Raw genomic sequence first — 16,088 nt, 5'->3', positions numbered from 1 at the left:
ACAAAAGAGAGCATACTGTTTTATTCCACTAATATCAAATTCCAGAAAATGCAAACCAGTTGATATGGACAGCAGGTTAGTGGTTGCCTTGGTCCAGGAGGGTGTGTGGGGGATTGTCGAAGAAAGGGCTTGAGGGAACTTTGGGAGATGATGGAAATTTTTCTTTTCTTTTTTTGGCCGTGCCACATGGCATGCCGGATCTTAGTTCCCCCACCAGGGATCGAACCCATGCCCTCTGCAGTGGAAGTGCAGAGTCTTAACCACTGGACCGCCAGGGAAGTCCCCGGAAATATTCTATATCTTCTTTTGGTGGCAGTTTTGTCTAAACTTAACTAACTGTATGCTTATAATGAGTATGTTCTACAATATGTAAATTTTACCACAATTTTAAAAATTAATTGCATATCATGAAGCCTGACATAAGTCTTAGATAGATATCTAGAAGAGACTATTTTTCATGGAATTAAGCATACCAAAAATTAAAATATGTTATGGGAACCCCAGGAAGTGTCCACACCTTACTCATCAGGGCCTCATCAGGACCAGAGTGGGAACTAGCCAGCTTGACTGATCTTGGGGAAGCCTTCAGTGCCGGGAAGACCTGACCATCTTTTGCTTTTTGCCAGGGCTGTGGCAGGGCACAAAGATTCTGACGTGGGGACCTCCACGTTACTCTCAAAAGAGAGAGGAGAAACAGCCTGGCATTTGGAGTCAGGCAGTGCCAGGTACAAATTTTGGCTCTGCCACTTAGCCCCTGTATTCCTGTGTGTGGAAGATGTTGTTTCTCAGAGCCTCAATTTCCTTCTCTGAAAGGTAGTCCCCACTGCACAGGGGCAACGCGAGGCTCAAATGTGATAATGAATGCTAAAGCCCTTGTCTGCTATCCACTGCAGAGATTTGCATTAAAATAATTTAAAATATTCTAAAAAAAAATGTTACGTGATCAGAATTCTTGTTTGAAAATGGTAGATGGAAACAAATACAGGGTATGCCAATATGTATTTTGGGGAAGCCTGCAGGAAAGTCAGGGAGCTATTTCTACTGAGTGGATAGAATAAGGCTATTTATCAAATTTAGGATATCAATGTGGATAAACAAACATGAATGTCTGCCTTACAGACAATAACAAAAATTGATTCTTTTTTGTTGTTGTTGTTGTCAGCTGCAAGTGGCTTGTGAGACTTTAGTCCCCCAACCAGGGATTGAACCCATGCGTTCGGCAGCAAAAGCACAGAGTCCTAACCACTAGATCACCAGGGAATTCCCTGAATCTCTGTCTTCCAGGGAATTCTCTGAATCTCTGTCTTCTAAAGTAGCACGAGAAACCTTTATCTATCAAATGAAAACTAACAAGGGGGAATATGGATTTGAAGAGTGAAATAAAAGTGAAACAAAATACAAGAAACAAGTACTATGATTTAAATTAATAAAAATAGATTAATATCACCAATTAAAATCTCAAAATGAATTTTTCAAAAAGTTTAATTAAATGATATCTAGATTCTTAAAATGATAAAAATAAAAGGATGGAGAAAGCTATGTCAGGCACAGGTGAACAATAGCAGTAAATAAAACTAGATAGTAATTTGAGCAGATCTTCATCAGTAGAATTTATAAAAAGATTTAGTTGAGAAAGAAGCTGAACTCACTAGGAAGTTTTGAGAAACTTGTAAAATACAAGTTTTATAAAACTTAATGCCTAATTTGCTTGATTAATGGGAAGAAAATAAGGTGAAAATAAATACTGGGTAACAATAGCTGTGATAGGAAGGGGATGACTTGTATCAGAGATTTAAAGGTTTCGTACTCTTTAGAAAAAGAGAATAGAGAATTAATTTAGTTTAGAATTCATGAATATGTAAAAAATTCAAGAATAATCAAAGAGGAGAGTGTATATAACTTCCAAAACAAAACAAAGAAATCAGAATATAAAGAAAATAGTTCAGTAGAGGTCTGGGTAAAAGCATACAATAATTAGGGTAGATACAAAACATAAAATAAGGCAGAAAACATTCCAGATATATCAGTAATACGAATAAAATAAACCCAGCTAAACAGTTTAAAAAAAGATTATGCAATTAAAATAAAATTCAGCTGTAAGATGTTTATAAGAGACAAACCTAAAGCATATGAACATAAAAAGATATGACCACAAAAATATAAAATATTCGAATAAAGTTGTATCAGAAAGTTTATTCTTACTCTCTTGTACATTTTCGCACCCCCTTTAGACAACTCCTCTTAAGATGTCTGTTACTATAAATTAATTTTGCCTTTTCTAAAACAGAAATGGAATCATACAGTATTCTTTTGTGTTCTGATTCTGTTATGTAACATAATTATATATGTGTTCATTTATCTTGTTCCCTATATCAGTAATTTGTTGCTGAGTTGTATTCCATTGTATATGTATATACAATTGTGTATACAACTTTGTGTTTATCATTTATTTCTTGATGGATATGAGGTTTGTACTCTCTTGAGCTATTGTGAGGAACCCTGCTATAAACATTCTTGTTCAATTCATTTTGTGTATATAAATTTTCATTCCTTGGGTAAAAGTTATGATGGAGTTTACTGTGTCATAAAGTAGACATATGTTTAACATCATTAGGAACTATCAAACTTTTGGCACTTTAAAGATGTTCCATTTTCTTTTGTCCTACATTATTTGTGATGTTAAACTCAGATGTCATTCTGTTGTCATTCTTTCATATCTAATATACCTTTTTTCATCTGGCTGCTTCAAGATTTTCTCTTTATTTTTTCATTTTCAGCAGTTTGACTGTGATGTCCCTAGATATCATTTATATTTATATTTATGCTGTTTGGTATTAGCTATACCTTTTGGACCTGTGCTTCATTATTTTTCATCAAATTTAGGAAGTTTTTGGTCAGTATTTTTTCAGAAATCTTTTTCTGCTGCAATTTCTCTTTTTCTTCTGAGACCCCAATTACATGCTCATAGAATATTTGATATTGTCTCAGATTCCTCATATTCTGTGGATTTTTCTTCTATCTTTGTTCTTCCTGTTCTTCATGTTGGATAATTTTTATTTATCCGATATCAAGTTCATTATGCTGTTTCAAGTTGCCTTGTAAAACCATAGAATGAATTTTTCATTTCAGAAAATTTCAGTTTTCAGTTCCAGAATATCCATTTGGATTCTTTTTACAGTTTCCATTTCTCTCCTGAGATTTTTTTGTTAGGTCATAAGACTGTCTTATACTTTAAGTCATTGAACATTATGATAGCAATATTAAAGTCCTTTTATGCTAATTCCAACAAGTGGGCAATGTTGGGATCTGATGCTGTTGAAATGGGATCAAGAAGAAAGGTGCACAGGACTTCATTTTCTAATCTCAGTGGTCAGTTGCAAGTGATCAGTATATTATTCCTTTGAAGTATTTAATAATTAATGTTTAAAAAATCATTACACAAAAGGAAATAACATGCATAAAAGAAACACCCTATTGTCTTGGCAACACCAAAAACGAGAAGAAAATTCCCGGTGAGCACTTTACAGTTTAAGAAGAATTTAAGAACATGAATCCAATAAAGCAGTAGCACAAATTTAAGACTATGAAATATCAGAATGATGTTGAAATAGATTTTGAACTACTAAATCAAGTAGAGGCATAAATCAACACCTATGTGATCTCAATAGAGGAAACATATCTGAAAATTGCATTACTAATATTAAGGAAAGGCCTGAAGTGATTATATTTCAATATGCAGAAGAAAAGAATTCATATGGCGAATAGAAAATGATAATTTGTCATAAGGATGTTTGGTGTCCATGACTTAGGAACTGAATAAATGAAACAAAAACAATGCATTCAAATATGTAAGAAAATAAAGTTGTTCAAAGTTCTAACTGAATTTGTTGATCCCAAGACATATGTTTTCCAGTAACAGTTTTTATGTGGGTATAGATGTATGTCTTCAGTTCTGTTGGGTATATACTTAGTAGTGGAATTTCTGGGTCATATGGTAACTGTTTAATTTTTTGTTGAACTGCTAGACTGTTTCGCAAAGTGACTGTATCATTTCACATTCAGCAGTGTATGCAAGTTTCCAATTTTTACATGTCCTTGCCAACACTTACTATCTTCCTTTTTTTATTATAGTCATGCTAGGGGGTGTGAAGTGCAATCTCATTGTAGTTTTATTTATTTATTTTTTTGCGGTACGCGGGCCTCTCACTGTTGTGGCCTCTCCCGTTGCGGAGCACAGGCTCCGGACGCGCAGGCTCAGCGGCCATGGCTCACGGGCCCAGCCACTCGGCGGCATGTGGGATCTTCCCGGACTGGGGCACGAACCCGTATCCCCTGCATCGGCAGGTGGACTCTCAACCACTGTGCCACCAGGGAAGCCCTCATTATAGTTTTGATTTCATTTCTCTGATGACTAATGATGTTGAGCATCTTTTTATGTGCTTATTAGCCATTTGTGTGTTGTCTTTGGAAAAATATCTATTCATACTCTGTTCATTTTAAAAGTGGGTTATCTTTTGTAATTTTCAGTTGCAAAAGTTCTTTTTATACTCTGGATTCAAGCTTCTTATCAGATATTTGATGGGCCATTTTCTGTTGATACCATTTTGTGGGTTGTCTTTTCACTTTCTTGATATAGTGTCCTTTGAAGCACAAAAGTATTAGATTTTGGTGATGTCTAGTTTCTCAGTCTTTCTCTCTGGTTGCTTGTGCTTTTGGTTTCATCTCTAAGTAACCATTGCCTAATCCAATGTCAGGAATATTTACTCCTATGTTTTAAGAGTTTTATACTTTTAGCATTTGTATTTTGGTCTTTGATCCAACTTCATTCTTTTCCATGTGGACATATAGTTTTCCCAGTTTTTGTTGAAGAGATTATTCTTTTCCCATTGAATTGTCTTGGCACCTTTGTCAAAATTTAGTTGATCATAAATGTATTTCTGTACTCTCACTTCCTTTCCATTGACCTATTTGTCTGTCTTTATGCTGGTGCCATACTGTCTCAGTTACTTTATCTTTGTAGTAAGTTTTTAATTCAGGAAGTATCAGTCTTCCAACCATGTTCTCTCTTTTCAACATGGCTATTCTGGGTCCTTTGCATTTCCATATTAATTTTAGGATCAGCTTATTCATTTCAGTAAAAAAAAAAAAAAGGCAGCTGGAATTTTAATAGAGATTGCATTGATCTGTAGATGAATTTGGGGAACACTGCCATCTTAACAATATTAAATTTTCCAGTCCATGAGCATGGATGGCTTTCCATTTATTTAGGTTTTCTTTAATTGCTTTTTATGATGCTTTGTAGTTTTTCAGTAGATATTTTATATTTTTTGTTCAATTTATTCCTTTTATATTATTTTATTGCTATTATTAATGGAATTGTTTTCTTAATTTCATTTTCCAATTGTTTATTGCTAAGTTGATTTTTGAATATTGATCTTATATCTTGTAATTTTGCTAAACTTGTTTAATAGTCCTAATTTTTTGTGTGAATTACTTAGGATTTTCCACATACAAGATTGTTATCTCAAAGATACTTTTACTGTTTTAAATATAGTTGTGTCTGTCTGTTAATCCCATACCCCTATTTTGTTCCTCCCTGCTTCCCTCTCCTCTTTGGTAACCACATGTTGGTTTTCTGTATCTGTGAGTCTGTTGCTGTTTTGCATATACATTCATTTGTATTTTTTTTAGATTCCATATATAAGTCATATAAAGTATTTGTCTTTCTCTGTCTGACTTACTTCACTACGCATAATATTCTCTAGGTCCTTCCACATTGCTGCAAATGGCAGTATTTCTTTTTTTTTTTTATGTCTGAGTAATATGCCATTGTATACATATACCACATCTTCTTAAGCCAAGTGTTGGTTGATGGGCATGTGGGTTGCTTCCATGTCTTAGCTATTATAAACAGGGCTGCTATGAACATTGGAGTGCATGTATCTTTTCAAATTAGTGTTTTCATTTTTTCCAGATGTGTACCCAGGAGTGGAATTGCTGGATCATATGGTAGTTCCATTTTTAGTTTTTTGAGAAACCTCTGTACTGTTTTCCACAGTGGCTGTACCAATTTATATTCCCACCAGTAGTGTATGAGCACTACCTTTTCTCCACATCCTCGCCAGAATTCATTATTTGTGTTTTTTGATGATAGCCATTCTGACCGGTGTGAGGTGATATCTCATTTTGGTTTTGATTTGCATTTCCCCAGTGATTAGCAATGTTGAGCATCTTTTTATGTGTCTGTTAGCCACCTGGGTGTCTCCTTTGGAAAAATGTCTATTCAAGTCTTCTGCCTATTTTTTTTGAACATCTTTATTGGGGTATAATTGCTTTACAATGGTGTGTTAGTTTCTGCTTTATAACAAAGTGAATCAGTTATACATACACATATGTTCCCATATCTCTTCCCTCTTGCATCTCCCTCCCTCCCACCCTCCCTGTCCTACCCCTCCAGGTGGTCACAAAGCGCCGAGCTGATATCCCTGTGCTATGTGGCTGCTTCCCACTGGCTATCTACCTTACGTTTTGTAGTGTATATATATATATGTCCATGCCTCTCTCTCGCTTTGTCACAGCTCACCCTTCCCCCTCCCCATATCCTCAAGTCTGTTCTCCAGTAGGTCTGTGTCTTTATTCCTGTCTTACCCCTAGGTTTTTCATGACATTTTTTTTTTCTTAAATTCCATATATATGTGTTAGCATACGGTATTTGTCTTTCTCTTTCTGACCTACTTCACTCTGTATGACAGACTCTAGGTCTATCCACCTCATTATAAAGAGCTCAATTTCATTTCGTTTTATGGCTGAGTAATATTCCATTGTATATATGTGCCACATCTTCTTTATCCATTCATCCGATGATGGGCACTTAGATTGTTTCCATCTCCGGGCTATTGTAAATAGAGCTGCAATGAAAAACTACAAATAGAACTACCATATGACCCAGCAATCCCACTACTGGGCATATACCCTGAGAAAACCATAATTCAAAAAGAGTCATGTACCAAAATGTTCATTGCCCATTTTTTAATTAGATTTTTTGTTTAAAAAATATTGGTAATTCTTGAGGAAGCAATTCGTCATCTTTGATTCTTAGTGTCTTTATATGTAAGATTAAGTGATCTCTAAAATCTGTAGTTTATAGGAGCAATATCCTGTTGCTGAAAAATGGTGCAAAGGAATCATTAGGAATTTTTTGAATATTAAAATAAGAAATGAGTTTGTATACTTCTAGACATTCTGCCCAGTTACCCTTGTATTTCCTGATAATATTTAAATGAGAGAAGAAATTAAAGAATTTATTATTAAATTCCCGAATTGGTTTCATTGTTGACTAAGTCAAATTTATAAGTAACAGTCATGGGACTTGGTTCATATTATTATTATTTAGACATTTCTGATATGTTTAGCAAATATTTACTATTGAAGTATATTAATTTCATTTGTTCCTAGAAAAATTATTTCATGTTTAGTTTATCTTAGCATTGATTGAAAGTTTTTGCTTTCTCTATGCTAGGTATAACTCGGAAAAATCCCAGAACACCTCTTTCTGATCTTCAGGGAATGAACACTCTAAATGAAAAAAACCAACAGTAAGTATGTTTGGCTTAAGTTTTCAAGGACGTAAAGAAGAAATAACTAGAATTCTTATTAATACTTCTGTGGCTTTAAAAGTATGAAGTAAATCGGGCCTTTTTTTCTTTTAATTTCTTAAAGCTTTTGTAAATGGTGTAATAAGTTAAAAAGGTTAGAGTTAACAGTACAGTAAATTGTCTAAGATTGCCTCTAGTAAAGTGGTTGTACAATGTAAAAAAAGTTTCCCCAGGATAATTAAAAATGAGTGCATACGTTTTAATTTCTGAGACCATTCTTGCGTTTTAAATGTCTTTTGCAAAAGTAATGGGTATTCTGCTTCTTTCCATGGAGAAATCTTATTGGTAAGTAATAATTGAGTAGTTTGATTTACAACAAACTATCCGATACCTTTTCTTGATGAGTGTGATACCCAAAGCTTACCTTTTACCATTTTCAATGAAGAATTCTTAAGTAAAATTTGAAAGTAACAAATGTAAGTAATTTTTTGAGTTTGTAAATAAAGCTCCTTTTCCTTTACACATACTGTTTTATAAAGATTGTACTTTAAATGAGCAAAAGAGCATTGTTTAGTGTCTAGAGTCTGCTGTGTACATTTTAAACATCAAGAGAATTGAGCTTCTTAGTGTCCTGGTAAGATACAAGATTAGGATGATCAGTCATTTAAAATTAAAGTATAATTTCATTGATCAGGTTTTCCATTTTGAGTTACTATGTCTTTCTAATATATATTATCACTTCTCTGCTCCATAACTTTTTTTTATAACTCTTTATTGCTTATTACAAGAAGTCTAGGTTCACTATTTTAACCTGCAAGAGCTATCACAGCCCAAGTATCCAACCTCAACTGTACTTATCTTTAACGCCAGCAAATTGAACTACTGGCTGTCTTTATAATAGTGCATGCATTTTGTTTTCTTAACAGTGACAGTTGGCTGACGATGAAAATCACCATTATATGTGCATGTTAGATTTTACCTAAGAACAAATTAGATCATTAATCTGGTGACCTGTGTACCTTTTTTATTTCAATCTATTGGCAGTATTCTCACCCTGGTCATTAGAGATCCCTAACTTAAGGAACTTATTTTCTTGATTTGGGTAAAAAAAGGAACTGTGCCTTGTTGCATTTCCTGAAGCAATTTAATGGTTATAACTTTCCTAATTCCTAGTTTTTATTTTTGTTTTTTTCTTGGCCACTCGCGCAGCTTGCAGGCTCTTAGTTCCCCGACCAAGGATTGAACTTGGGCCACCGCAGTGAAAGTGCCATGTCCTACCCACTGGACTGCTAGGGAATTCCCAGTTATGTTTCTTTGTACTGCTTTCAATTTTGGATGCCTGAAGTGATCTATATGGGCTTCTGTTTTTTATATGTCAGTTGGAATAGTCTGATATATTGGTTTAAGATTGGTCTGGGCTCAAGCAGTTAAGGTGATTTTAGGCACTCATGGAATGACAAACTGATTTTGTAAAGATGTGTATAAGCTCATTTTTGAGACCCTTCCTCACAGAGAAATTGATCACACCAGCTTGATTCTTTTCCTTTGCGTACAATAAAGAAAGATAAAGAAAGATATGTGACATTGAAGTAATGTTATCAGGAAAAGGCCAGCTAGCAGTCTTAACAAGAGAGCCTCCCCGCTTGTGTTTGTTGTATTGGTGAGTTTATTTTAGACATATTTTAGAGAAAATTGGTGAGAAGATAGAGAGGATAGAACAATAGATACTCAGGAAATCAAATCAGTCATGAAATCATGAGCTTGTATCTACTAAGTGGAGTCTTTTGGACCTTCCCTATGGAACACTCCTAATAAGTGACTCTTAAATGAAAGAGTGGAACATCCAATTTGCTGGTGATCTAGGACTAAGAATTGATGTAGTCTGTATAAAAACAAGGAAACGCAAATGTAAAACTATTTTTAGCCAGTGCAAATATTCCTCAAGTGAGAGAGAAAACTTTCATCAATGTTGAGTGGGCAGTTGCTTTTTGGTAAGAGGATATAAACTGGAAACAGATGTCTTTGTATCAAAATATGATTTGAAAAAAGTACAGAGCCTATAATTACATATCATGAAGCAGAGATGGTAAATAGAGGCTGCTGAAGTGACACTTAATGTGAATAACTAAAAAGACTGCCCTGGTTTCAAAGATACATTCGTTCCTAGATGGAAAAAGCTCTTCTGAATAGTTGTAGAGAAGATTGTGTGAAGAATAAAATATACCACCCTATATTGGGAAAATATGCCTTTGGAAACTTGTTATTTAAGGGGCAAAAAGAGTATTATCAGAATTTATTGTAGACAAGGACATAATGAATTTGCACATTGTGGAAGTATATGGTATGTTTTATAATTAAATGGGGTCTGCTGTACTATCATGCTAATACCAGGGCATTAAGGAACTAGAATGTCTCATTAAAACTCGTGGGTTATGACACCATTTTTTAGGACTTTGGCTATATTGATAACCACATATTTGAGTACTGGGATAAACCTATCCTCTAAGAGTTGACTATGTAGCATGTGTGGATCCTGATTTCTGTTCTTAATGCAACTGAAAACTCACTGTCTAAAGTGTTATTTTTGTTTAAATTCAACTTTTCCTCTTGATCTGGGTAAATGACTGCTTACCATCTGAGACATTGTATTATAAAATGTAACAATGAGAACAAAAATAAATACTTTTTTTGAAGGATAAGTCAAATAATTTATTACTAGGGTTTTTAAAGTAATTATCATATTTAACATGATTTATAAAGGTGAATGGATTTCAAGGTTCTCTTAGAACCAATATGACTTGATGTCACATAAAACAGCTTGGAGTAATTTCTCATATGTTACAGCCAGATAAATCTCATGGCATTTGATCATGTCTTAGAGTGTATTTTGTTTACCCTAATGAAAAAATACAGAACTTGGTTATTAATGTAAGCAGTTATATGTGATTAGCAGTTCATATAATAATAGCAAATTAGTAGTATGAAATAATACTCATATTTTAGTATAAGTTTAAAACATTAAGTATTATAGGGCTTCCCTGGTGGCGCAGTGGTTGAGAGTCCGCCTGCCGATGCAGGGGACACGGGTTCGTGCCCCGGTCCGGGAAGATCCCACATGCTGCGGAGCGGCTGGGCCTGTGAGCCATGGCCGCTGAGCCTGTGCGTCTGGAGCCTGTGCTCCGCAACGGGAGAGGCCACAACAGTGAGAGGCCCCCGTACCGCAAAAAAAAAAAGTATTCTATAGTTGTTTCAAAAGTCTTTTCCAAATTTTTTCACTTTAATATATAGTATGTTGGTTATCCTAAATGATATTTGTGTGTTTTTACATAGTTTTGTTTGTCCTTTGTTTTAAAAATTAGTGGCTTTTTTACTGGAGCATTATTTGCATGTAACTCCATTCCTGAAGGTCAGATCGTTCTTGAGAGAAAAATAAAGCAATAAATTAAGACAGAGACAACTTCTCGTTCTGCCAGATCATTTGTTTATTTAACAAGTACTTCGTGCCAGGTCGTGTGGCAGAAACTGGAGATTCAATATTTTGTGAGATAGATGTGATAAGTGATATGATTGGAGAAATATAAGATACCATGGAAACATAGAGGAGGACTTTTAAATTTTGTATGCCAGTACTGTATTTAAAGAATTGGATATGGGGCCAGATGCCTCAGAAATGTTTTTCAGAAAAAGAATCTTTTAAACTGTTATCTGAGTGAAGAGTAAGGGTGAGCCCTTTGAAGAGGAGGGTGATGTTTTATAGGCAGAGGAGCAACCTGTATGATGGTCCAGGAGCAAAAAGAGAGCTCTCTCTAGAGAACATGGCACAAATAAAGAATGAAAAGAATGTGAGTAAGAAGAGAGAAATGATGAGAGTCGACTCTAGAAAGACAAATAGACATAGGCTAGTTCATGTGGGGCTTTGTTAGCCGTATTGGAGAGGCTGTACTTCATCTTAAGGGTAATGAGAATTTATTTAATGCTTTTAAGCAGGGGACTGACTGATATTTCAGAAGAATCTCTATGGTTGCTTTATGGAGAATGATTTGGAGAGGCCCTGGATTGGATAGCAGTTCTGGCAAGAGATGATGGCTTGCAGTAGGTGGTCATGGGTACACATTGATGTGAACCTGTATTAAGGAGGAAAATTGAAAATCTATATGTCTCTCATCTGATTTTATGAGGATTCAATGTTTATGAGAAGTCTGTGTTGGATTTTCTGTGCTTTGTGCAAATAATTTTTGTATGTATGCAACAAATATATGACAGTGATCTAATGTATATATAAGGAGTACGTTGTATATAGAGAACAAAGACGTTGTGTATGCCATCAATCTTAATAACAATGTGCTAAGCTAAGGGAAGCCCCTAGAAAAACTGAGACAGATACCTACGTCAAGTCATTTCACTGAAATAACCAACTGGCACAAAGATTTTTAAGTACCCACAGAGCTTTTTCTTTCTCCCCAGCATCCCATTGATTGTCATCTCTTAAAAATAGGCACAGCCTATTTTTGCTTTCTTTCACTTCCAACCTTCTACTTCACCATTGAGCCTGCCATTCTAATGCTGGGACTCTTCCTGTTACTCAGTGTGTAAAATACCAGTAAAACCTTTTTGCTGTATTTTAAGCCTTTACATAACACATAGGAGAAAGAGCACGGGTTTGGGAGTCATCAAAAATTTGTTCTTGGCTCAGTTTATCTTCGTATTCTGAGATTGTGGCTCTTGTAGCCTTCGTTTCCTGAAAAGAGAGGGTGGGGGGAATCTATGTCTTATATAAAACTTGTGGAATATAATGGGTGAGGAGACAGAGTAATTAAGGATGATTTCTCGATTTCTGGCTTAGTACTTAAGTAGGGAACATAAAAGAGGCAACAGTTTTGAAGAGGGAGTGATAGTTTCAGCTTGCACATGTTACTTTGAGATTCCTGAGAGATCTTCATCTAGAGAGAGAGAATAAATCATTGGATATACAGATGCACTCAGTTGATTCTTGGGCTAGAAAATGTATTTTGTTATTAATCGGGGATCTCGGTGTTTAGTTGGTGACTTCCAAATGTCTGCTATCTCTAGATTGTTTCTCTTGGGTCAGTCAGTTTTCCCTGCCTATAGCTTTTAAATCTGGCTACTGATGTTCTAGCTATGTAGCTGGGCTTCTCATGATTCCATACGCATACTTCCACTTAATTCCTCCTGTTTTCAGTGTACCTCACCCACCCCTACCTTTAGCTATGCCTAATGTCTCTGACTTCTCCTGAGATTCTGTGTTTCCAACTTTTCTATAAAGTAAAATCTTTGAACGGTTTGAGGAAGGGAATGTTACTTCACTATATAGGGTAAGAGTAAGGATCTAGGTCATTTTTAAAGACTTTCAAACTAACTTCCTATTTTTAGCCCCATTCAGCATCACCCTTGCAGTGGTACCAGTTATCTCTAATATCTGACCCTTTCCAGAGTTCTGAATGAGAACAACTTACATTTTGTTGTTTTAGCCTCTCTCCCACTCCAAACCCCAGCCTCTACACACACACACACACACACACACACACACACACACACGAGCATATGTGTATTCTCAATCATGCCTACCCCTATAGACTCCCCTTTTCTATGATTCTGACGTACACATATACTTAGGTTTTAATTTTTTCTAGTCTACTACATCTCTTATTACATGTCTGTCAACTTTAAACTTTTACTCTTCCTTGTCCCTTGCATAGTCTTCCTTCTCACTCTTTGTCCTTGTGAATTTATGACTTTGTCAAATTCGTGGTATTTCAGCTGGAGGCTGACATAAACAATTGCTATGGAGTATGCTATGGCAGCTTATTATGGGTTTCCCTTTTGCAAACACCAAATAGTTTATTTATAAATGTAGCTTATTTAAGAATGTTATCCTAGGGAGCAGGAGGGGGGATATGGGAATAAAAAAGGGAAAGATGGAGAATCCATACAAGAATCAATGAATGAGTTGGCCACTGGTTGCTCAACCCTGTGGGACCAACTGAGAAGCTTAATGATTTGTGTCTCAGGACCATCTATTTGCCTTGAGGAAGAAAAGAGGAGGGACTAATCCATTGCTCCAGGGGTTGCTAGCCCCACAGAGAGTTCTGCTTGTGTAAGTGCAGAGCAGAAGCCTACATCAGACAAGAGGCAAGTGTCTGGAGTCTGAAACTAGGTGCTGCCAGCAGCACCTGTTTGACGCTGGACAAAATTTGTGTGTATGACTAGTTACAGTACCATTTGCAATAGCAGCAGCTAGAATAAGAGGTAAGACTTACGGGATTTGAAATGGAACATAAGAAGTGTGCAGTATACATGTTTAATAGGAAGCTTTGATTCAGCCTTTATACATTAAGGTAGCATTTGATACAAGAGAATATACAAAACACACATGTACATTAGGAAGCATATCAATAAAATGAATACCACCCAAGTTCGGAACCAGAAGATTATTAGTATTGCTGCAGCCACTTTTTTATCATATATTTTCTGATCATTCTCCCTCTCTCCCCACAGGTAACTGCTATCCAGAATTTTATGTATACCATTACTATGCTCTAAAAAATAGTTTTATAATAAACATATGTTTTTCTAAGCAAAGAGTCATTTGGCTTAGCTAGTTTTTGAGTTTTAGAAATACTAATATATAGTATGTGGTTGCTGTGACTTTTCTCCTCAGTAATATCTATCTAAGATTCATCCATCTTGTGGCATGTAATTTGTTCTTTTTAGTTGCTATATAATATTATATAGTATTGGAGGGCATGGGGAGTTATTGTTGAATGGGTACAAAGTTTCAGTTTGGCTAAAAGTTCTGGAGATAGATAGTAGTGATGGTTGCACAACAATAAATGTGCTTAGTGCCACTGTATTGTACACTTAAAAATGGTTAAAATGGGGGCTTCCCTGGTGGCGCAGTGGTTGAGAGTCTGCCTGCCAATGCAGGGTATGCGGGTTCGTGCCCCGGTCCGGGAAGATACAATTTGCCGCAGAACGGCTAGGCCCGTGAGCCATGGCCACTGAGCCTGTGCGTCCGGAGCCTGTGCTCCGCAACGGGAGAGGCCACAACAGTGAGAGGCCCGCTTACCGCAAAAAAAAAAAAAAAAAAAGGTTAAAATGGTAAATGTAGTTAATTGTATTAATTTTTTCTCTATTATTTGTCCTTTTAATAACTTATTTAAATAATTGTTTCCTCAGTCCAAAGTCACCTATTCAGCCAGATTTTCTTCTACACTTTGGTGGTGCTTATATCCATTTCAACCCTAAGCTTTTTTGACAATTGTTTTAATTTCCTTTGATCATGTACAGATGCATCTTGAATTAATTTCATCTTCTTGTAGAAATCTCTGCTGGCATTTTTTTGATCAGAGGGGTTTGTTCTCTAGATCTATCACACAGCTGTCTTTACCTTTGTATTGGTCATTCCTTATGTTATTCTTCTGTTTTGTATCAACAGTTTTTTCTACCATTATTTCCTTTTATAGATCTACTTTGTAAACTTTTACAGAGCATATTCTCTAGAAGCTCCATGAGAAAGTATATATAGGAGGAACATGTTTTTGATTCCTTATATAACTAAGCATGCATTTATTCTGCCCTCACACTTGATCGGAAATTTGAGTGCGTATAGACTCTTGGTTGGAAATAACTTCTTTTCAGAATTTTGAAGACACCGCCACATTTCCTTTTAGTTACAGCATTGCTGATTTCTGAGGCCTTGTTTTAAATAGATTTATTGAGATATAATTTACATACCACAAAATTTCACCCACTTAAAGTATACAATTCATTTAAGAGTTGGCCAACTATTCCAAAATCTAATTTGGAACATTTTAGTCAGTTCAAAAAGAAGTTTCCTACTTACTAGAATGTTTCCTTTTCTCGTACTGTCACTCACTGTAGGTAAACATGATCTACTTTTTGTCTCTGTAGATTTGCCTATTCTGGAAAAAATATATATTTTTTGGAAATTTTATATAAATGGAATCTACAATATGTGGCCTTTTATGTGAGACTTCTTTCGTTTAGCATAATGTTTTCAATAATCTACGTTGTAACATGTACCAGTACTTCATTAATTTTTATGGCTGAGTAACATCTCATGTTATGAATATTTTGGTTACACATTTATCAGTTAATGAACACTTGGGTTCTACTTTTTGGCTATTATGAATAATGCTGCTGTGAACATTCATATACAAGTTTTTGTGTGGACGTGTTTTCAGTGCTTTTGAGTACATGCCTAGGAATGAAATTGCTGTGTTATATGGTTACTGTCTATTTTGTTTAACATTTTGAGAGTTTGCCAAACTGTTTTCCAGAGTGGCTCGGACATTTTACATTCCCAGTAGTAATGGGTAAGGGTTCCAGTTTCTGCACATTCTTGTCATTTTGTTATTGCCTGTCTTAGAGGGAATGAAGTAGTATCTCATTGTAGTTTTGATTTGTATTTCCCTAAATGATGATGTTCAGTATCTTTTTATGTGCTTATTA

General features: G+C 35.4%; 1 protein-coding gene across 1 annotated transcript in view; it reads left to right on the top strand.

The window, feature by feature from the left end:
- Positions 1–16,088, top strand: part of MYO9A (myosin IXA) — a 266,091-nt gene that overhangs the window by 137,823 nt on the left and 112,180 nt on the right. The window contains exon 16 of the mRNA XM_060153325.1: positions 7,520–7,595. Within this exon, the coding sequence (XP_060009308.1) occupies positions 7,520–7,595 (76 nt within the window). The remainder of the gene's footprint in view (positions 1–7,519; positions 7,596–16,088) is intronic.

The sequence above is a fragment of the Lagenorhynchus albirostris genome, chromosome 1 (assembly GCF_949774975.1).
Source record: "Lagenorhynchus albirostris chromosome 1, mLagAlb1.1, whole genome shotgun sequence".
NCBI classification, from domain to species: Eukaryota; Metazoa; Chordata; class Mammalia; order Artiodactyla; family Delphinidae; genus Lagenorhynchus; species Lagenorhynchus albirostris.
This window is presented reverse-complemented; position numbering and strand designations above follow the sequence as displayed.